The sequence below is a fragment of the Podarcis raffonei genome, chromosome 7 (assembly GCF_027172205.1).
Source record: "Podarcis raffonei isolate rPodRaf1 chromosome 7, rPodRaf1.pri, whole genome shotgun sequence".
In the NCBI taxonomy this organism is placed as follows: Eukaryota; Metazoa; Chordata; class Lepidosauria; order Squamata; family Lacertidae; genus Podarcis; species Podarcis raffonei.
In genome coordinates this window covers 60135384-60159227 of record NC_070608.1, presented here as the reverse complement: position 1 = coordinate 60159227, position 23844 = coordinate 60135384, and the positions used below count along the sequence as shown (strand labels likewise).

Here is a 23844-nt window from a genome sequence, read left to right as displayed (position 1 = left end):
GGCTTTAGGAAACTAGGTTGATCTCAGGGTTGCATAGTTTGAGTCAAGCCTTCTTTCTGGGGCTTCCAACATCTCCCTGTAGCACCTGTGTGTGAAGTCAGCAAGTGGAACATAAGCACTGTTCCACATGAGTCATCATATTGTTGCATGCCGATCTCCAAGCGTTGCCAACATTCCAGGCACAGTGGAGGCTATGGTGTCTTTATGATATATGGTTTATATGATATGCAACCTGAATTGAGGAGGAAGAGTACAAACATTTATTATTATTATTATTATTATTATTAGTAGTAGTAGTAGTAGTAGTAGTAGTACCATTATCTGATTTCTGTGTTTCACTGCCTGTATGCATACTTTAATAATAATAATATCCCAGGAAGCGTGCAAGAAATCAGATGATGGTGGTAATAATAATGATTGCCCTCTTCCTCCTCATTTCAGATGGTTTAAGCTCATTTTTATGCCATATGGACAACTGGGTCTTGATTGGCAGATATTGGGGGTGGGGAGGATGCAGTTTTGGGGCTTTGCAGGTCTGCCCATGGGTGTAGCCGTGGGGGGGCAGTTGCCCCCCAAATCCTCAAAAACTATTGAAAAGCAATAAAAATACTCAATTAACCTCAGTTTTGCCCCTCCAGCAGAAGCCTGTCCCCCTCAACAAAAGCCTGCCCCCCATAATGCCCTCTTACAGGGGGGATTTTTTTACCCATGAGCTCCCCCCAAAAGCTCAACTTTTAGGTGTGATCTCCCCTAAAATAACTTTTTGCGCCCCCCATGGGTCCAGCCCACTGATAACAACACTTAGAACCTTTCTTAGCCCAGGGCAGTATCTTTAGAAAATTTTAACCTTGAGATATTTCTCTTCTTTCCCTGGTAGAAATTTCCAGTGTATTTGCAAGTAGGGGTAGCAAATTACAGCTCAGATCCTCTAATCTTAAAATTGCATTTGTGAATATGTTTTTAAATACAACTTTATTAAATTTTCTGTTTTACAATTTCAAATAAACATTTTACAAAGCATTTGTGAATCTGTTTTGATAAAGGTGAGTAACATTTGTCGTTTTCTCCTCACTTGCTTGGTCATCATGCACCAAGTTGTGGATTTTTACCCCAAGAAAGAAAAGAAAAAAGGAGCCCTTTCTACAGAAAGTTGATGCACGCCATTAGCTTGTGTTTGATGCATTTCCTCCATCTAGGTTTTGCTGTTGTGTTTTGAAGATTGCTTTAGGAAAGCCTTATTTACCACTTTCTGAGGAAATCATTTGCAGAAGTAAAACTGCTGCAACAATATGCGGTTTGGGGTATTGAGACACCCCCTCGATTGCCACATACTTGAGGGCAATGTGAAGCAAGGCAGTTAGATTTTTTATATCACCAACTGCCTGGTTGTGTAGTTAAAATAGAGGATTAAACTCTGGCCTTCCCATTCCAATGTTTCTGATTTCAGCATGCACATCTCATAATGATATAATAATGGCATAGGCAGCTCTGCTTTCTTTGAACTTGCTACTTCATACTGTGGTGGGTGGGTCAGTAGTTGTCAGCAAAGGTATTGATATTCAGCTTCATCCTACCATTCCTGGCAACAGTCATTTGTGAGGAGTGGTTGTAGGAATCATTATTAAAATTTGTATATGGCCCTTTACCTGTATATCTCACGGAAGAGGGGTTCACAGCATAAAAATACAAGATAAAAACACAAAATGTGTAATAAAAGCAAGAGAACAAACCAAACCAATAACCCCATCCCACAAATGCATTTAAAAGACATAGAATGTTAGTCAGCCAAAGGTCTGGTTGAAGAGGAACATGTTCACCTAGCGCTTAAAGATATGTAATGAGAGCGTCAGGCTAACCTCCCTAGGGGCGTGGCTGGGGAAACCCAGCCAGATGGGCACAGTAATAATAATAATAACTAATACCCAAAGGGGGAGCCTTCAGAAAAGGCCTGTACTCATGTTGCCACCCTCCAGACATCTCATGGAGGAGGCCCATGGGGAAGGGCCTCACATGATGATCTGAGCGTCTGGGTAGGTTCATATGAATACTCATTGAGGTATTGCGGTCCTGAGCTGTCTAAGGATCATTGTGGCCAATGGTCAAGGATGACAGAGATTTCCATCCAGTAACACCTGCCTGGAGAGTCAAAGGTTCCCCATTCCTGTTTTTTCAGGCATCTATATGGTCATCTTGAAAGGGACGCGGGTGGTGCTGTGGGTTAAACCACAGGGCCTAGGACTTGCCGATCAGAAGGTCGGCGGTTTCGAATCCCTGTGACGAGGTGAGCTCCCGTTGCTCGTTCCCTGCTCCTGCCAACCTAGCAGTTCGAAAGCACGTCAAAGTGCAAGTAGATAAATAGGTACCGCTCCGGCGGGAAGGTAAATGGTGTTTCAGTGCGCTGCTCTGGTTCACCAGAAGCAACTTAGTCATGCTGGCCACATGACCCGGAAGCTGTACGCCGGCTCCCTCGGTCAATAAAGCGAGATGAGCGCCGCAACCCCAGAGTCGGTCACGACTGGACCTAATGGTCAGGGGTCCCTTTACCTTTACCTATATGGTCATCTTACTGATTCCTGCACTCTATGGCTGTTACCAACAATTAAAAGAACTCCTTTGTACTATCTGAATCAATGTGATAAACAATCCTCTTGAGTTTGGATCAGCAACGGGGGAGGCAGTCAAGGAAAAGTGGCCCTTGCACAACTAGCATAAAATTTTTTGAGTGACCTTTTATTATTTGATTGTAGAGCCAGAGCCAATTAATTTCATAAGCTGAAGCTTAGAAGTAACATTGGAAAGGATTAACAGCACCCAAGGTGAATGGTTTTGCAGCTTGAAAAATACCTGTTGTATCTAGAACTTCATTGAAAATATGATTCCACCTTTCCAATTTAATGAATCTCCAAGGTGGCTTCCAAACTATCATTTAAGATAAGAACATTAAGCAATTAAAATAACAATAGGAATCCTGGGAACAACAAGGAAGAACACTTACCTAGAATGTGGTTTTTAAAAATACCATTAAAAAGTTTGCACAAATAGTTTGGGCTTGACCAGGTGCCCAAGTGACAGAAATGGTGGCTCCATGTGAATCTTTCTAGTGAAGGAACTCTAGAATCCCACCACAGAGAAGGCACCCTACTCATAGGAGCAGTACTTGCACTGTTTCTAATCCCTATATGGGACAAATAGTGGTCTGGAATGTATCGGCAAGCTCAGCTGCAAATCCTGAGAAATCTCTACCATATGCAATTTATGTCACTCTTGTATTCCTGTTGAACTGGTGACCTGGCTTGCATGCCAAGGCACCTGAGCCACAAAGTTCCCAGGAGAACAATAAATCACACTGACACGGAATGTTTGGTTTATGGATTCAAAGAGGCCTCAGCTTTATTGGTTACAGATGTGAGTGGTTTGGCTTAGGCCTTGGGAGAAACTGGACTATATCTTGGCTGCTGTTCGTCTGCAGAGAGTCCACGGAAGGGTAAATCACCAATAGGAGGTGCCCTATAACTTATGTCAGATAGTGGCACCCCAAGGGGTTCCCGTATGGGCTGTGACATAGGCCTAGCCCACACCCAGGCTTCGGACAGTAGTCACACCCCAGATCCCTTTAACAGGATACCCTTACTGAGGAGGGGCAGGCAAGGCAGCAACCTCCCTTCCAACCAAACAAAGGCTTACCCAATGCCTAACCTCACAAAAGTTGTGATGATTGCTACTAGGTAGGCGAAAACCAAATGGCCAGGGCCAATTTGCCAAGTGGAAAAAATCCTACCCTGCCCCAACAACAGGGGGGGCCGACAACTGCGATAGCAAGGTCATATGAAAAGAGGGTGTGTGGGTGGGTAGGGTGATCTGATGAAGAGGCAAGAAAGAGGGAACCAGCTGGCCACGCCAAAATTACATGGCCCGTGTCATAGATTGGCTGGAGCTGTCCCCGGGACACAGATGACGGCAGCGTACCTCCCCCTACACCGGAAAACTGTCGAGGCTCGGTTGACTGGCTGCAACGCTGTACACCGGATAAAAGGTGAATGGACTTGCGCATCACTCTAAGCCAAACTATGGTTTAGTGCAAACAAGCAAATTCGTGGGTTCCCAGAAAGAGGTTTGCAGCCCCTCTGCTCTTCCTCTGGTCTTGCTGCTGTCAGCTAATCCAAAATTTGGCTTAGCATGGCATTTGAACTTGAACACAAGGTTTGTTTTGCTCCAGATAAACAGCAAGCTGTAATGAAAGGTTCTTATTTACTGCTTATGGTTTGTCTGGGGGAGACAAAACAATGAGCCTGGATTCAGATGCAGGGTCATGAATTAGCTCAAAGAAGCAGGACCAGAGGTACAGTGAAGCGACGGTGATCTTCTCCCTGTGAACCTACGCGTTTGCTTATTCGCACCAAGCCACAGTTTAATTTAGAATTGTGTGTAAGCTGGCCAATTGTTCTGCCTCCTTTCATGCATAAAACAGTAGGCCAGTCTCATAACAAATAGGCAGTGGGTTTATATCTACATGGCAGTGGAATGATTCATCATTTTTGGAATGGTGCAGTAGGATTTTGGAAGGTTGCAAAGTGATTGCAATAGGAAGTGTGGCAAAGAGGTAGTTATGGTCAAATTGGTGAATGCATGTTTGTAAAAAAGCATGGGTTATTTCCCCCATTTGCTGAATTTTGCCCACAATACCTAGATGAAAGCACCATTGAGTTCACAGGAGTTTATTTATCCATGTTTACTCCAGGGATTGCACTGCTACTCTGGGTGGATCCACACCATACATTTAAACACATTCAATACATATTTTAAACACATGACTTTCTCCAGAGAATCCTGGGACCTGTAGTTCCCACCTCACAGAGCTACAATTCCTTGCTGTCTTATGTAGGGAAAATTGGATGAACAGGACCATGTAAGATATAGGCACTGAGTGAATTGTGTATGTAAAAATACCCAAGCCTCTTTCAAACACTGTGGGCCACGGTGCTGTAGTTAACTAATGTAGCAAATATCAAACTACAGCTTGTGGGTGTTGTGTGCTGCTACCTTATAAATAGCCATTGCCATTTGGATAAGCTGTGGAGCTGGCACAACTTTTTATATGAGCATCAGCTTTCATTCAAAAGCTTATGGCAATAATGTCAGTAAAGGAGGAAGACTGCAGTGGAGCACAGCTCTGGGACTTTTTTCAGAGCAGGAGGAGTGATGACCTCTCTGCTGGAGTGCCAAGGTAATTGGCAAGTGAATGAGGTGATGAGGCTTTTAAGTTTTGCTGCTGTGACAGATTAGCATAGCAGTTTAAATAGTAACATGTCCTTGCAAGGTTGTTTTGCATTTCTAATTGAAAGCTAGAAGTTGCATTTCAACTAGCTGATGTTCTTCAGTTAAAAGCTCAGCTTCCTTTCCAATACATCATCGTTTCCTGTTTATTTGTCTTCCACTCACCCACAGAGTTGTGCTCAGAGTGGCTCACAGCAAAATATTCATTTGATAGAAATTCAGAAATGTATTGGGAACCAAATTGGAAAGAATCGTAATATCAGTAAGTAATTTTTTAAAAAAATCGCTCCATGCAACATTATGTAACATAATACAAAGGTAGCTTAACAGGGATAATTAAACAGAAGAGAAAATAATACCAACACAACAATAAAATAGAAATAAAATATCACCTTGTTCCAAATCATGCACCTATTTCCTACAGTCTGGACCTACCGTTCAGTCTTCAACCACTCAGAGACCACATCCAATCTCACTTGTGGTAGTGCAAAGTCTGATCCTGGTTCTCACCCAGAGAAGTGGGAACCCATGCAGTCAGAGGCAAGCCCCACTGGGTTCAGTGGAATTTATTCCCTGGCATTGAGTTTATTTCACCAGGAATTGTGGTCATCCTGATGCTCATAAATTGGGTCTTCAGCTATGTACTGTTTCCCCCCGCCTGGCGGGGTTGACTACAGGGGCTGTTATGAAAACTGGTGAACCTGGATAGCCAGGTCTGGCCATAACAGCCTTTCTATTTAGGGACTAAATACCCGATACTTCTGTCTCAGTGCTTGACACAGAGACCACTCTGCAACGTTCCTTATGGGGAAGCCAGCATAGCTTTCCATCCCTGCAGCAAAAGATGATTTAATAGATATCTGAATATGTGTGCATGCAAGGAACAAATGGAACAGAAGCAGGTTAGTACAGTGAGCCAGAGAAATGATGGTGTTGGGAGGAATTCAATATAGCACTATGGCAGTCCTTTCCTCAGTGCAAGCGTTTCAGTTTGCCAACCAGCGTGTTGCCCCTCTCCTTCCCTGTGTTGTACTGACACCCCCACCAGCCAGTTTGGAGGGGTATGGGGCAGAGGGAGAGAGAGGGGAAGCCCTGATGCCCTAGTAGAAGTCCTTGCACAGCCTTCCACTAGCAGAACTTGCAGAAATCTTTTAAGTCTCCACTCACCTTTCCTTCCAAAGGGAAGCAACCCCAGCTTCAGTCTTTAAATGTACTGTACTGATAATTCTCACTAGGGCTAACATTCTAGAAAACGTGTTTAGGTTTGTAGCTAGAGATGGAGGAGCAATTCAATTCAGCTTGCATTTCATCATCATCATTTTTAATTTGTATACCACCTTTCTATCTTACAATACTCAAGGCGGTTTACAAGCTGAAGAAGCAAAAGATGTACATCTTAAAACAATTTAATGCAATACAAAAATGTGATAATAAAACATAACTTTAAAATAGGCAACCTACATCAAAAAAGTAACATTCAACAACCATTAGAATAGTATAAAATAATAATGTCGACATATAAAAGTTGAACAGAAATCCACTCAACAGTTACAATAAATAATATCTAAACTGTAAATAAAACAACGGCAAGCCACAGTACATAAAATAATGCAATACACATTGAGAAGCAGAGACTAGAGGATAGAGCAAGGCAGGGGGAAGGAGGCCTTGCCTGACAAAGTCTCTATCGGGGCAAATCAACTTCCACACTTTCCAAAACAATGTTTAAACCAAAACTTAGCCAATAAGTAACAATGTTCTGTATAATGGTTTTTCAGAGATCTGAAAGATAGTTTGTAAGAGGGGTTTTGGCTGTACTGTGTACTCTCAGGTCAGGCCCTCCCTTTTCAAAAGCAGGTTTTACCAGAAGCCTGTGTGTGTGTGTGTGTGTGTGTGTGTGTGTGTGTGTGAGAGAGAGAGAGAGAGAGAGAGAGAGAGAGAGAGAGAGAGAGAGAGATGAATTAATGTATACCTTGGGAAACCTTGCTTTGTCTTTAACCACTTTCAGCTGTTCAGAAAACATTTTCTTTCATTTCGAACTTCATATGGATACTTTGTCAGCCCTTGACAAATTTTGGAGAGGCATCGAGATAGTAAGAGCTGTAAGTCATAGTGAGCTTTGAGTTTCTTTTGACCTGGTTTGTAAATTGAGAACCTGGAGTGTTTATCGCTGAATTTTCTACAAGCAATAAAAACCTATAAAGTTTTGATTTCCCAGAGACTGCAGAAGTGGCTTGCATGCTACAGGCAGCTTACAGAATGTGAAGAAGTCGCCCTTTTCCTTACTAGTGAAGGTGAAACCAAGAAACGGTTAGGCACCAGTATTTCCTGGAAAACATGCCACCTGGATTCTGGATTAAGTGTGTGGTCTAGGATGGACCCTGTACCTTTTGGAGATGAATAACCTGATTTTTGCGGGGAAAGGTCTCCTTAACGAAGAATGTGCTATTGTCTTGGGCAGACATCTCCTTCCTGACATGTTGATGCAGGAACAAGCAAGAGCTATGCTCCATGTTCCGACTATTGTTTGTTCAAAGAGCTTTCAGGTTAGCCTTGAGGACTTGGCTGATAAGTTGTTTCCTTAGAAACCACTCTTTTGTCCTGAAGATAGCAACAAGACTGAGGGGTGAGGGGGAGAGAGAAACTAGTCTGAGGAAACATAACTATCTGCAAGGAACTTGCTGTGTTTCCACCTGTGCTTACATTGTGGCTTTTCAAATGAAAAATCCTGGTCCACACGAATAACTATACACTGTACGCTCATGTATAATCATAGTGCAATATATGCTTGCATTACTTTGTTACAGATTACAAGTGTGCATGGATGCATAATGTTTCCCTGTGTAGGGAAAACATGTGCAGCTCAAAGCCGTAATGGCACAAACACAGTGTCATAATGCTTCAGTGATTTTAAATAAGGCTTATCCCAAATTCTCTCCCCCACCCCCTTCAGTTTGTTACAGGTAGTCAATTGCCACATTTGGGTAGCTTGAGCTTAGTCTTTGTTTTTAAAAATAAAACCTCTCATTTGTAATATGACTTTAACTTGGAAATGTGCATTAGTAACAAGTATAAGGAGCACACCCATTATATGCTGGCGCAAGAGGATACTAGTGGAAAGGTGTATTTTCAAGACTTAAAAAAAAAGAGATGGAATTCTGCCCTAGTGTGCTTCCAGAAGTTAATTTAATTGTTACTTACCTAGATAGCTATCTTTGATTAACTTGTGTGTGTTCACAAACAAAGAAAAATTCTTCTTGGCCTTTCATGCCGTCTCTGTAGGAGTGGGGCTATTAGGCTATAAGAAGGAAGAAAAGCTCCCTGTGGCCTTTCCATGTACAGTCTACCAGTGAAGGACCTAGTGATGAAAAATCATTTGAAAAATAGAGGGTGTGGCCTCTGCACTGTCAGTCGATACTCAATCTAGCAGGGGAGGGCATCCATTTTTAGCCTTTACAGTGTGATAGTTCAGTGAACCTGACCAAATTGTTGAAGTGCAGTCCCCCTCCTTACATGTCCCTGGGAGGTCTTTTGCTGAGTTCTCTTGCAGTTTAATATAATCTCTTCTTAGCATCACATCTTCACTTCACCTTGTTTACAAATGAGTTGGGAATCCTTTTTACAAACAAAGGTTAGTTGCTAAACAAGTAAATTTCACAACCCAGGGTTTGAAGTTCGCTTGTTCAGCAACTGACCATAGCTTGTTGTAAGCCAGAATTCCTGGTTTGCACACTATGCTAAGCCCAGGGGCTTTGAAACAAAAAGTAAATTTGACAGAAGGCTCTTCCCGACTGCAAGTGGGAGTGAAGTAGCCATTGCACATGCTTGCTGACATCCATATAGTGCTAAAACGTGGTTTAGAATTGCCTACAAATCAGACCAGTGACTCCTGGTCACCTCACAACTCCCTGTGCATATGATATGTATTTATAACCACCATTTTACAGAATTATATTTAGCATAATGAATACTGATATGAATCTGGGGGTTAGTAAGCAGTGTGCCAGAGAGAGAGATGCTGATGTCTGTTCTTGGAAGCAATGCTATGTGTATGAAAGGGACAGAATCTATTTGGCAAGAATGCTGTGGACCCCTCCATTGTACTCTTAAAGTTGTATACATGTGTAAATAAACCATATAGCATAAAGACACCACAGTCTCTGTTGTGTCTTATTGGCCCAGAGGAAACACAGACGCTGGTTTAAAATGCATCTGGTACTTCTGGAATCTCACACCGCTGGAGTGTTTTTGGCTAAGCTGGAAGATGAAGTTTGCAGGTGGGATCAAAATTCTTGTTTCAAGTTCTGGTTATCAGAAGATCCCTTCTGTCAAATATGCAAATATCAGCTTGATTGACTTTGATTTAAAATAATGTGCTTTGGATTACAATAATGTGCTTTTGTAACATATAACGCTAGACACCCTAGGATATTTGTTTATAGCATGTATTGATTTTCTATTCTTGGCCTCAAACTCCCTCTGCCTTTCCTGGTTAAAATCTAAAATTGGTCATATTTTTCGTTTTGTCATTTGCTTTCCAAATAATAAGGGTTGCAATTAGTCAGCTGGAAACCTTTTAAAGTATTGAAGTGGAGAAGGTGAAATGGAACGTGTTGAATAAGGAGGGCTGGCCGTCCTTGGGAAAAGCCATGTGCTGTACTGTGATCAGCTTCCTTTGCTTGTGGATGTGGGGAGAGATTATCCACAAGTGGTCTTGAATAATGGCGTGGCCTTGCAGTGAGAGGAGCGCAAGTGCTTCGTTCAGCCATTACCTAGCAACGTGAGATCAGAACAAACTTCTTGACTGGCAAACTATAGAGTTACACACACGCGAATTCCCAAGGCTTGCTGTAATGAAATTTTGAGCAGAAGTGGCAACAATATGTGTCTTAACTCTTTCCTTGACAGCCGTTCCTCACACTCTTAAGTAGCTGCCCAATTGCTTTCCCTTCCTGCTTGTAGCATTCCAGATGCATAATAATTCGTGTAAACGTGAACTTGGAATCCCACCAAAGAAAACACATCTTGGAGAATGGGGTTGATTTCTGGACAGAAAACAGCTAGCAAGGAAAGGGCTTTTCAGGGGTTCATCCTTTTCAGGGGCTCATCCACAGGGGAGCAGGCATCTTGCTCCAGATCCACTGTTCCCCCATTTGAATTTGATCTTAGAACACACGCCCACATTTGTGTTTGTATTTTAGTTTACAAAACTGCTGCTTCCTGCCCATAGTTGTGGGCATTTCCGTGTGGTGGGTCAATTCACGTTGTGCAATTTTGACTCCACCTTCTAATTTGCTATTTCCACTCCCTTTGTTTGAGCACAAATTGAGCTTGTATGAAGGAAGAAGTCAATGAAACAACCCCACTCCCACTGGAGTAAAACAGGGGCTCGCCGAGCCACCTGCCCAGCCGATACGGCCCTTGGCGGGTGGAGAGGAGTACCGGGCCGGGCCATGCTGCAGCTGCCTGCTTGGGGGCATCTAGTTCATGCCCCCTCAAAAATTGTGTGCATGGGGACACAGCCCTCCTGGCACCCCTCATGCTACGCCCCTGATTCAGAGTCCTGATGAGTGTGGACCGGACAAGTGCTTGAAAGGGAACACTGGTATCAAGAGTCTGGTAGCTGGTTCCTGTCCAGTGGGCAGGCTGGGCCTGGCATCAGCCAGCAAGACTTTCTGTCCAACAGATCCTTTCTCTGTGCGGTGCCAAACTCTGATATATCTGTAACCAATAAAGTTGCAGTCAGTTTTTACCCACATGCTGGTCTCATGTACGTTTGTTGCTCCTGGTTGCTGACTCTGAGCCTGTGTGCTTCTGGGACATAATGAAGTTTTTTGTAGTCAGTTGTTTAATCTTTGCTTTGCAATTGCAGTTGCAGTTATTGGAGTACTGAAGCTCAAAGAGAGCCAATTAAAGAAGTGAAGGCACACTGTTAGTTAAGATACAGTTTGTAACTTATGTTTTCCCCCCTTTCTTCTTCTTTTAGTGCCTGAAACAGTATATGCAGCTGGCTATTCGTGAGGGGTGTGGTTCTCCCATCACTTGTCCAGACATGATGTGCCTCAACCATGGGACTGTGCAAGAAACTGAGGTATCTCCATTTGTCACTTCTTTTTCTTTCTAATATTCTTTGTTCATTTACATAATGAATACATTAGAATGTTTCCTCCCCTTAATTACTCTAATGACTACTTGGCAGGAGGCCCACTTGACAGGAGAAACTAGAAACAAGCAGATGGTTTTCTTCTTGTTTTTCCTTTCCTGGGGAAATGTTTACTTGGCATCCAGGCGGTCTCAAAATTGTCTGCTTAAAAGCCAGAACATCCCCAATCTGAATGTCACCAGCCCTCCTTTAGAAAATGAATGTTGGAATATGTATGGCATTCCAGGTTGTAAAACACAAATCGTAGAGAGTTTTACACATGTCACTTGCTGCTTAAATTGTGAACTGGGGGCAAGTGTGAATAGAAATTAGAAGCTAATAGTTTTCAGGAGAGAAGTGATGTATACATATATGTATACATATAATGGTGTGTGTGTGTGTGTGTGTGTGTGTGTGTGTGTGTTGGTTGGTTGGTTGGGACCCAAGCTACTTATTTTATATTGACAAGATTTCTGAAGAAAGGCTGGACAAACAGCAGGTGAAATTTGAGGTGGAAACATGAGTATTGGCGTACCAAACTTATTATAGCCTAAGCTTTTGTAGACTAGACTCCATGATCCCTGTTCACGTAATGTCTTAAAGCATTTTGCAGTCTGCTCCTTTACCTGCCCTGCCCTTCCTCTCTGTCCACCCCTTTCTCCATCTGTGCCCTCCCACCACGACATCCCAGCACTTCCGCCTTAATGCTAGAAGGAACATTTGCCACAACAGCAACTTGTAAGGTGAACTACAACTAACATGCACAGCTGCAACACTGCCAGAGTCTGTTGAACAAGTGTTTGTGGTGAAACTATCATGTGACCACTTTATCACGGGTACAACCATGAACTCTTTCCAGTGGTGGTCACCTCACATTTTTCACCACATCTATGAAAGTACCTAACTCACCAGAATGTATGCCACACAAGAGAGGGACCTGCGATTTCCTGCAAGATTCATATGATTTTTAAGGCTACATTTGAAAATGGTGCGAGTCAGGTATTCAACTTGGATTTCATAATTGGCAAATACGTGTGGGTAAGGCCACTTGGTCTTTTGCTTGGATAACATGAGCCTGGATTATTCATAAGCTTTCACTTTAATGTTTTGTCTTGAGTGTGTGACTTCAAAATTTGCACGGAAAACACAAAGCAACACTGGAATATGATAGTAGTGTTCATAAAGCTTCTGAAATCTAAAGATCCATTTCAATTAGCTAAGCAAGAGGGCACATGAGGGTATGCATTAATGGGCCATTAATGTTTTCCTCTGTACTCTGAGGGGCAAAGAATTGAATGAATAAACAACGAAGAATGTATTTAATGGTCCATGAATGATGGAATGCACTAAATTCTGTTCAGGGTGATTATTCATTATATATTTATGATTTTCACTGAGCATGTAAGGAATAATATCTCCTGAACAGAATAGGAGCAAGGACAAGAAGTGATCTTAATTGCATTAAAGTTTTAACAACCTGATGCCTCTCATGATTAACATATAGGGCAGCTTCACAGCCCTTCCTACTGCTGCCTATTGCTTTGCCAACAGAGTTCTGATCACATTGCCATGCTAATCTGCCCTTGACTACATTAAAAAACAACAACCCAGAACCATGACCTTAATAGTCTGGGTCAGGCTTTCACCTCCTACCAGGAGCTAGCCAATGACTTTTGGCATATATTGTTCCAGACTGAGTCCTGATATTAACTTATAAGTGAGATAGGTATGTCCTTTTAAGCTGTTTCTGTTGTTGGACTATTTGCTGGGCTATGGTGAATACAAACTCATAAGTGTACTGAAAATCATTGGAATTTCTGGGCTCATCACCTGTTTTCCCATCATGGATCTGTTACCAGTGGTAAGCACCCACTATCTGTGCCAGGATACATTGGCAATAAAGAATGGGAGCCCCAAACCAGTCTCACTTAAAAGGGCCAAAGCTTCTATTACATACAAGGACATAGTGATGTTACTAATAGCCCACCTTCAGATAGCAGGTAAGTTAACGCAACCCACACTTTGGGTAACCTAGAGAGGAAGAGTAACCCAAATCAAGGAATGTCTGGAAGGGGGAATTCAAACTACCTATAACCAGCAACCTGGGTGTGTGGCTATTGATCAGTTCCCGATTGGCAACTGTGCTCAACTCCTTAAGGCCTCTTAATGGTGAGTTTTGGTGAGCACACCCTTACTTACCCCATAAACCAAGGGTGAGAAACTTGTAGCTTACTCTGATGCTGATGTAACCAGTTCTAATCTAAGAAGATCATGACATTGTATGACGGAGGCTTGATGTGAGGCTGAGAATCTGACAAAAAAACTCTTTGCTGTTGTTTGCCAAGATGATTTCCTGACATTTGCTCTGTCTGAAGATATACCGTTATGAGGCATATTGATTCCTTGCCTGGGAGGAATCTGTAATTGAAATGAAGCTAACCTTATTCATGGCAAACAAGGTTGTCTAGGCAACTTCAGGAGGAGAATGACGAGATGTAGAAAATGTTCTGTACACTGTGCATGTATGGAGGAGATACTTGAAGAATCAAATTAATTTATCTGCTGTTTGTAAAAAGGATCTCATATTCATGTGTGTGTGTGTGTGTGTGTGTGCGCGCGCTCATAGGATCACCCTGTGCACTGAGGATTTGCTTAGTTTGGTGTATATATATAAACATAACTGCATGTCAGTAATGGAAGCTAGTTCCCATCCTGTAAAAAAACAAAAAGACAACGTGGGCGCAAACAAGCCACTGTCTCTTAGCAGAGTAAAAATGTAATCAAATCTGTTTATTTCCCCCCATCTTTCTATCCTGACTTAACACTGAGTCCTAAAAGTCAGTCCAAGAAGGTGGCCTCATTCAGCATGTTTCAAAAAGATGTTCAGCCTTGGCCACAATTTGCCATAGGAGTGAGTTGAATAGTGATTCGTAGATGGCATCAAAGAGCCACAAATGGAATCTTTTAAAATAAATTGTTTTATAGGAGGAGGTAGTCTATAAGTGTTTGTGTTTCAGAGTGCTGCGTTTCACAAATTAAATTTGAACCTATAAAGTTGTGGTACATGCTTTCTTGTCAACACAACAGTCTCTCGCTTGGTAGTCCTCCTAAATTCCATTAAATGTTTGGGATTTGTTTGTTTCAGTTTTTTGAACATTGGCCAAATATGTTTACTTTTGAATATATAATCATTTCATTTCTCTCCGCATACATTGCTGTTTTTAATAAAAACCCATAAAGACTTGTTCTAAGTGGCAAGGGAGTTCTTTAATGGAACAAATGAATATTTTATGATGGATATAATGCACAGGCTTTTGTTAGAATAGGGGCGGTAATAATGTGACATGCTATGGAAGCCAAAAGTAGTGGGGATATTGGAGGGAATATAAATTAAATCTGTGCTCTTGATTTATAGAAATGTGTTCCCTGAAACCATCTTCCATTATGTGGTATGCAACATTACTGGCACTTAAATATCTACAGCGTAGACTAGGTGAATTATCCATACACCATATATATACACGACAAGCTAAAAAGACTTGAGAAATTCTTGTTTTAAACTTGCTGCGATAAAAAATGCATGGTACTATTTTTGTCCCAGAACATTTACTAGCTAACATTTACTAGCTTTTGTAAGACAGTTCTGTTTGTCATACAATGTACACTATTCGAGTACACTCAGAAAGCAGGTATTGATAAGCTAACTTATCTTTGTTAGTAGCTGAATAGGTTAATGGAGCAGGAAGACTTTCTGAGCTGCATTAAGAGTAACATGTGAGAGGGCTTTCTTTGTGGCTGTGTCCCAGGTGTGAAACTGCCAGCTTCTGTATATGTTGCTAATGTTCCTCTTGGCTTGTGTTCCTCTGCTGCTGTGCTGGCTTCCCTTCACACGGGTCACTGTTGCTTATCAAGAGAGAGAGGGGCAAGGTGTCTGAGAACTCAGCACAGTGCAAACGCACCAGCAGAGCCAATTCAGGGCTACTACCAGTGCATTTGTACTGCACCAAATTTTGCAATGTGGTTCTCCAACCAAGCAATGCATGCCAAAATGCATGTACTGGGGCAGAGTGTGCATAAAAATCCATAGATTAGCAAAATAACATAAAATGCATTATATTACAGAAAGTTGCTTTGCAAAACTGTATATATTAGGCAAAAACATAAACAAATGTTTATGTTAGAAGTGATCAGCACTAAAATGCTGGTGAATTTTCATTATTTTTTAAAAATGCAAACGGATGTGGAAAAAGACTAGAAAAAAAGGGAAATCTGAAATTGACAGATTCATCCATCCCTACTGCTGACTACACAAGGGATTTCTTGGGACTCCTTTTGCATTTTTGAGTTATTAAGTTTATTTTAATAGTTTGGCTTTTCATATGCTATATTTTTCAGCTGCAATGATATGCACTAGTAATTGAACTAGCAGAAAGCCACCCACACATTTCATTGCTTCTCTTCCCCCAGTTTGTTTATGACAGTTATCATGTTGTATCTGACAAATTAATGAAAGATAGAATGACCTGAGAAAGAGTGACTGTTCCACCACCATCTTGACTGAGTCAAGGGTTTGAAGACAACATGACTGGATCCAACGATCTAGTAGTTTTTGGTGACTGCTCTTGGTTTATTTCCATCTCCAAGACCTGGCGGTGGCATCATTGTCATAGGGAACTGGGTAGTTGTGTTTCTGGCGCACAGGGTTATGAGCAGCAAACAGGATTGGATCAGAGTTGTTTATCCTGCTATTGCCTTACAGCAATCTGTAACCCTCCATTGCAGTGATTTATGATGTGCCAAGATTCTCTGCTTAATTCAGTGTGTGTAGCAGTTATGAGCTAATCAATTTCCTAAAAAGAATCATTTGGGTTCATCTTAGGACAAGAGGAGAAAAAATAGGTCTCTTTGGTGCATGCTGTTCAGCCATAAACCTAGTACCTTAGATACAGGAGAGATCCTACAGACATTCCACAACTATTTATTTATTTATTGAATTTATATCCTTTGCTTCCTCTTGAAGGAGCCTGGGGTGGCAAACACATCTCACTTTTTTTTTTTTAAAGAAAGGTGTTCTAAAAACAGTTGCCGTTAAACACATTATAAAAACATGCTCTCAATTCAAGGATCTCAGGGTTGCCAGGAACAATGTCCAATGATCAGATGCCTGGATAAACAGGTGTGTTTTCATTAATGATGGAGAAAGGCACATTTCACCAGGGAGGGCATTCCACAAATGATGAACCACCACTAAACAGGCTCTGGCATGAGACAACACCAACCAGCTAGTCCTTGAAGGTGGCACCACCAACATGGTCTCACATGCCATTTGTAGGGTCTGAGATGGTTTACAGTATATTGGGGAAGGTGCTCTTTTAGGTCAATATGTAGAACATGGTTATTCATAAAGAATGCCTGGCATATGTTTCCTTCCTTTTTTTACATCCTCTTTAAATATTTGAAAAGTGCAAATTTCCCTGTAACCTAATCTGTTCTTGCAATTTTTCTTTATTAAAAAGATCACCGTTGTAAACCTTTCCTGAATTTCTTATTGTCATCTTTTTGTGGATTGTCTTCTGAAACATCGTTCAGCATTTGAAATATGAGCTGGACTGGCTATCTGGAATTAAATACAATGGTACAAGTACTTTCCAAATAATTTAAAAATATCAACACAAACTTATTAAGTAATATAAACATCAACTTTTTCTGCTACAGAATCATATTGTTGGTTCATGTTCAGTTTATTATCCCATGATCTAGTGAGTCATACTGTCTTCATATTATTTATTTTTGTTTTGTTTTGTTTCCTGTTCTCCCTGTAGTCTATTTTTATTGGTATTGGTTCAATATTATCAAAGTTGCTTGTGAATTCAAAGTTTGTGCAATTGAATGAGGAACACTGCAAACCTGAGATTGTCCTGGATGTACTGAGTGGTGTGAATCTATATAGTAGTGGCAAGAGACTGTAAACTTGGCAGTAAAGTTCAGAGAAAGTGCTTTTTATTTTGAGAAACTTAATTCTAATTTACTCAGTGTCAAATCTGGGTATTGGAATAAAGGTTTTATCACAATGGGTTGAAAAGTGGTTTCTGTGATGATATGACAACAATTAAAAAAACAAACAATTTATTGGAAGGTGGGTTTTTTGTGTGTGATTTTTGAGCATTTCATTGCATTGCCACTGATGCCAAACTTGGTGTGGATGCCCGATCAGCATAGCCTAAAGCAGCTCCAACAAGTTAACACCACTAATTATTCGTTTCAAACTATGCTGGCAGTTGTATGATGAATTGTACCAGAAATTTCTAAGCTTACTCATATTTGTTTTAGCAGAATAGAATATTGTTTGCAGTTGAGTTCTTGTAAATACTAACCAGCTTTGGCTTTGGCAGTTTACCTTTTAACATTTGTGTCCCTCTTAAATTGCCAAATGATCTTGAATTCAAAATTGAAGCCTTGTTGTGATTGCTTTCTCTCTTTCCCCCTCTCTGAACTTACGGACCACGGGAGAAATAATGGAAGCAAATGTCATCAGACCTTCTCGTTTGACTCATTTTTAGGATTAGTTAATCCCCCATCTTCCATCTTAACATCTTGTTGTCTTCTTTCTTTCAGATCTCCAGGTTGGTACCTGCTGATCAATTTCAGTTATACCAGCGATTGAAATTTGAAAGAGGTGTGGCTTTAACATTGATTTAGGGGGGTTAATACCAGATATACATGTATAATTAAACTCACAAAACAGTTTGAATAATAGGTTGAAGGACTTATTAGACTAAAAAAATGCCTTTAAAAAAAAAGGAAGTGCAGGAATATGAACACAGCCAATGCCTTCTGCATTGAAAAAGAAAGCAATAAAATACCTGATGAATGTTATCAATTATGATGCCCTCATACTTTTATCACAGATGTGGCTCACAGACCATTGGCTGCATCTAAGCCCCCCTCAAGTTTTTTTTGTGACTGTCCAAGAACTCCTCTCCTCCAATTTGCCTTTGTTAAGAAAAGTGGATCCTCCACTATGATGGTGCCCCCTCATGTTTTTTCTATATAAAAACACATACACCCATTTGGTGGTTGTTTTTTAAAAAAAAACCATTGCTGCTCCTATAGGCCTGCTGCTATGATACTAAAATATTTTTTGTGTCTCCCTATGCTCTCAACCCCCCCACTTTTTAAAAAAACTTTAAGAATATCTTCATTTTTAAAATTGGCTGTGATGCTGAAAGGTTTTATATGCCCCCACCAAAGCCTTCAGAATTTGACATTTTGTGGTTTATAAAGAGGTTTGTCAGATACTATTGACCACAGCACAGTGAATTAGTTTCTGAAGCCAGTGACAATGGAGGCTGAATATGAATCAACAAATGGCAAACGAAGTACATAATTAAAAATGTTGTGTCTTTGGATTTCTAATAAACATTTTTTAGAAGTGCATTTGGATCCCCTGAGAACCTGGTGTCCTTCTGCTGACTGTCAGTCCGTGTGCCAAATTGAACCAAGTGAATCTGGACTACCCGTGCCTGTAAAATGTCAGGCTTGCTACTTGACGTTCTGTTCATCATGCAAAGAGCCTTGGCATGTGGAGAAGCTATGCCTGGAAAACCATCTTATTGTAGCACCGAGTGAGCAAGGGTAAGAGAAGGATTTGCTGAGGTGCTGCAAATCTTCCATATTGTAATTGCAGTAATTTCAGCTTTCCTTTAGTTGAAATTTGTAGGTGTAGAATTAATTCATTGCCAGTTGTCAGGGGTAGGGAAGCATTTTCAGTAGATTGCCAGAACATATCTGCACCGTGCTTTGAAAGCACTCTTGCGCCACTTTAAACAGTCATGGTTTCCGCCAAAGAACCCTGGGAACTGTAGTTTACCCTTCACACAGCTACTGTTCCTAGCACCCTTAACAAACTACAGTTCCCAAGATTCTTTGGGGGAATCCATGACTCTTAAAGTGATAAGAGTGCTTTAAATGTTTTGTGTGGCTCTGACCCAGGTGCAGTGTCTTAGTTACAGTGCTAGCTGTCCCCAAAGTGTACTGATGTCTGATGCCATGGTGATATTGCACATGTATGTGTAGCTACATGGATTAAGGATGCTCTATGTACTACTTGCCCAGACGCCACAACCTGAACGACAGTGAAATAATCATGTAACTATTATTATCCTTTGTTTATTATTATTATTATTATTATTATTATTATTATTATTATTATTAAAGATTTTCTTGATTTACAAAAGTGTGTGCAATGTCTCTCTCTCATATTCCCCCCCCCCGTAACATTTTTACAAATCAGTTTCATTTGTTGAGACATTAGGAAGGAAAGGGGGAAAGAGGGGGAGGGGGGAAAGATGGGTGGGGGTGGGGTCGGGTGGCGATGTTTCTGTTTTACTATATGTAGGGTTTGGTGTCAGCGTTGCTTGTGCAGGTTCTCTGCTGTTCACTTATGTTCCTTCGGTGGTGAGAGAGGTTGAGGTTGGCCTAGGGTGATCTTTGTTTTCATGTGTGAGTGGGGTGGGTGGGTGTTTTGGATCAGGTTAGCCATATTGATTTATATGCTGTTGGTGGATTTTTGTCGTTGTCTTGTTGGGCTGTGTGTGTGATAAAGGGGAGCCATATTTGTCCCCGTGTCAGTTTCAGTTTATTGGTTAATTTTTCTCGTAAGGCTGTTTCCCATACTATTTGGTACCTTTGGTCCATGCTTACTTCTGACAGGTCTCTCCAGAGTACTGTCATTTGTTGAACTACCATCTTTCACAGGGTTTCCCCCCTCTACTTTTCTAGAGTACTTATCAAAACCACCACGGAAGCTCCAATTAAGCAGTGCCCGGTTTGCCGGATCCATATTGAGAGGAATGAAGGCTGTGCTCAAATGATGTGTAAGAACTGCAAGCATACATTCTGCTGGTACTGTCTGCAAAATCTGGATGTAAGTGACCTGTGCCAAGGGCTTTGGGGTGGGCTTGTCCAGGTTTTTGCCCTCTAGTTCCTTTAAAATGGCTTGTAACTAGGGGAGGGAAACACCTTATTGGCAACTAAAAATTTTAGAAGAGCATTGCTATATCAGATCAAAGATTCACCCAGTCCTGATTCTCAGGTTGCCCACTTAGATGTCTATGCGAATTCTAGAGATGGGGCTTGAAGGCCATAGCCTTCCCCTTCTCTTGCTCCCCCAGCAATTTGGTTTTACCCTGTCCTCCATCTTTACTTGAGTAAATCTCTCTCTAACGGAGGTTAGATTCACTTGTTATGCTACTGTGGTAATTGCAGCTACCACCAGAAATTCTACCTGTTTAAGTTATTGGGTAATGAGCTGTCATTGCCCATTATCTTATTGAGCCGCAGGCTGTCCTCTGTCACATAGTAGCTGTCGCTTAAACAGAACGTGTGCACTCAACAGGGAGTGTCCCTTAATGGCATCAAAGGGGTACTGTGCTAATACGTTTGCCTTGCCTATAGTAGCAATAAATAGACACTGCATGATATGTTTTGGAAGAAACTGTCAATTGAAAAAGTTGCTGATTTAGTGAGGAGTCCCCATTCATCACTTAATCTGTCTCTGATTGTTCCTGTTTGGCTACTGCCCCCCCTCCACTATAAAAGTTGGGTTCAAATGTTGCAATTCTCTTCCCAAACACCTCAGCCTGAAAATACCTGATTTTGCAATCATTCACCAATAACTTCATTTCTCTCTCTCTCTCTGGAGAGTAATGTTACTGGCCTTCACATAAATTTCATTTTTTGTGATCCCAAATCTGGTTTTCCCCTCCCTCTTTTTTGGCATGCCTTAAAGTTATAGATGCAACTCTCTTGTACTGCAACATTTGATCACATTAAGTGGGTTTGCAAATGCTGATGACTCCTTTGTGTTCAGTTTCACTAACTGACTTTCCACATTTGTGGGTGTGTTTTTCCATGTCCGCTCACATGTTCCCCTTTCTGTAAAGCATACATTTTATAGAAGAGCAAGAGGTGTCAAATTTTCTGTGGCAATCGCGCTTGAGAAATTCCCATTTGCAGCAGTCTACTGCTGGAAGAAAAGTCTTGGCAGGCCAGAAATACCCACCAGACTTTGCGCTGCTGCCTTGTCACCTGGGCACCTATTTCAAGGCAGGCCCAATGTATTCATGCCAACTACTAAACACACTCTTTTCTTTCCGCTTTCAGAACGATATCTTCCTAAGGCATTATGACAAAGGCCCTTGCCGAAACAAACTGGGTCATTCCCGTGCCTCAGTTATGTGGAACAGAACGCAGGTAATGCGGGTGACCCAAGCTTGAGTCTATATCAGGATGATTGTCAGAGAAGCTGAAGGAAGTCCAAATAGAGTTAAATTTGTGGAAATTCTGATATGATTGTTTATTTGTGTTGGAAAATTAATAATTTTTTTATAAAAAATAAAAGAGAGTCTATATCAGGGTTTGATATGTTTTCCATCTACTCACACACAGCTTTCCCGTTCCTTATCACATTTCTCCTCCTGCTTTTTTCAGGTTGTTGGGATCCTGGTGGGCCTGGGCATCATAGCCCTGGTAACATCTCCCTTGCTGCTCCTAGCCTCACCGTGCATCATCTGTTGTGTCTGCAAATCCTGCCGTGGCAAGAAAAAGAAACATGACCCGCCAACAACCTAAAGCTTTTCACCCTATTGGCTGTGAAGACCTGCATCTTTTATGTGATGGAGAAGACATGAAGGCTGACCTCTGGTGCCAATGCTTTCCCAACCAATTCTCCTTCTCTTTGCCAACTTCTGCAAAAAGTGCCTACAGTTTCATGGGACACAGTGTTGTTTGCAAGTTGCCGTTCCGCAGTGGGATAGGTGTCTGTTGTGGTGTTTTCAGTTCAGCTCTGGCTATTTTCTTTTTTTAAGGAAAAGAGGCAGGGGTTCTAAACATAGTTTCAAAGGTTCTTCAAAACGACCCACCTCTGCTTGGTTCTACAGTATTTTCCAGAGTCTGGATATGTGCCCATTTTTGAGCAACTTTAATTTTGCAGCTCATGGAGCAGTCCTGCAGTTAAGTGAGGGAACATAGGTGAACAATGCAACCCCCTTGTAAGAGATCTTTGGATATTATTGAGTTTTCACTTTCCAGGGGGAGATTTCAGTGTTACTAAAAAGATATCCTGTAAAAAAATCATATACCTGAAAAGGGGAAGGTAGTGGAAATGAAGTACAACTGAAATGGGATGTTGTTAAAATACATTTGCTAAACGCCTAATCAAAACTGGACCAACGACGAGTTGTATCAGCCTTCGTACAGCATCAGAAAGAATGATCTGAAGCAGCTGTTGCAGGTACATAGCACTGGCACCATATGCCAAGTAAATCGCTCTACCTGAGCCACTGATTAGGACTGGGTGTGAATTATTGTCAGGCGTTTTGCAAAACATATGTTGCACTGGTGTGAGAAGTGGCAAGTGTAGGGGACATTTGTGGTATGCAACAAGATCCAGTTGGCCTGGTATAATAACAATACCCCCCCCACTCTGCCCTGAGCATTGTATTGCAGTGGCACTAGAGTGCTGTGCATCCTTTGGTTTCACTTCTGGCAACTTGTGGTGCACTTGCCAAAAAGGTTGGCCATCATTGATGCAAACTATAATTTCAGGTGAAAATTAGAGGGTTACTTGTACACTTAAACACACGCACAAACATACACAGCACCAGCAATTTGTTCAGGTGTATTACACTACACTGGGCAAATACTGCCCAATTACATTATTTCACTGAGTTAGTGAGGAGTTGTAAAAACAGTATAGCGACCTTGAGCAAGTCCTATATAAAAACTTAGCTAATGGCTGCAGACTTTATGATGAACAGGCCTACTTCCCCCAATAATGAATTCTAGTCTTCTATAAGACAAGCCCATAGCTAGATTGTGACTGAAGAAGCTGCATAATCTGGAAAACAATGGATGAGGTCAAAATAGTGGGATAACCACTTTATCTAGTGCTGGATTACAAGGCAGCATAAGAGGAATTGTGGTGAAAAATGGTGTTGCATAACAAACATATAGCAACTCTTTCTTGAAATATTATGCTTATATACACCACAATCTTTAGCTTTAGGCTGACTATCTGATTGTGGCCTCATGTTGTTCTGTATTGAGTACTTTAGAGGTAGAGTACAAATGTAAATAAATATGATTCTTCAAGGAAAGGTGTGTATGTTTCATGGTATATACTGTGTGTGTACATTACATTCACACACAAAACAAATATGCATTTGAGCATGTACTATAGTATAGCCTTTCCCAGCTTGGGTTGTTGGACTCCAACTCCCAGTCAGCAAATCCAGTGGTCAGGGATAATGAGATTTGTAGTCCAGTAACATCTGGAGACAGAAGGTTGGGAACGGCTGCTATCGTACATAGTATTTCAGCTAAGCAAATTCACTCCACAACAATCTGAAGTTGTTGGACCATCTAGT

The 23844-nt window shown here is 41.3% G+C and overlaps 1 protein-coding gene across 7 annotated transcripts in view; it reads left to right on the top strand.

Annotated features, from left to right (window-relative positions):
- Positions 1 to 23574, top strand: part of RNF144B (ring finger protein 144B) — a 76158-nt gene extending 52584 nt beyond the window's left edge. For all 7 annotated transcript variants that reach the window (XM_053396806.1, XM_053396803.1, XM_053396807.1 and 4 more), the window contains 6 exons: positions 11261 to 11365; positions 18032 to 18092; positions 18847 to 19051; positions 20198 to 20342; positions 21581 to 21670; positions 21908 to 23574. In XM_053396806.1, the coding sequence (XP_053252781.1) occupies positions 11261 to 11365; positions 18032 to 18092; positions 18847 to 19051; positions 20198 to 20342; positions 21581 to 21670; positions 21908 to 22048 (747 nt within the window). In that variant the 3' untranslated portion in view covers positions 22049 to 23574. The remainder of the gene's footprint in view (positions 1 to 11260; positions 11366 to 18031; positions 18093 to 18846; positions 19052 to 20197; positions 20343 to 21580; positions 21671 to 21907) is intronic.
- Positions 23575 to 23844: the final 270 nt, after the last annotated feature.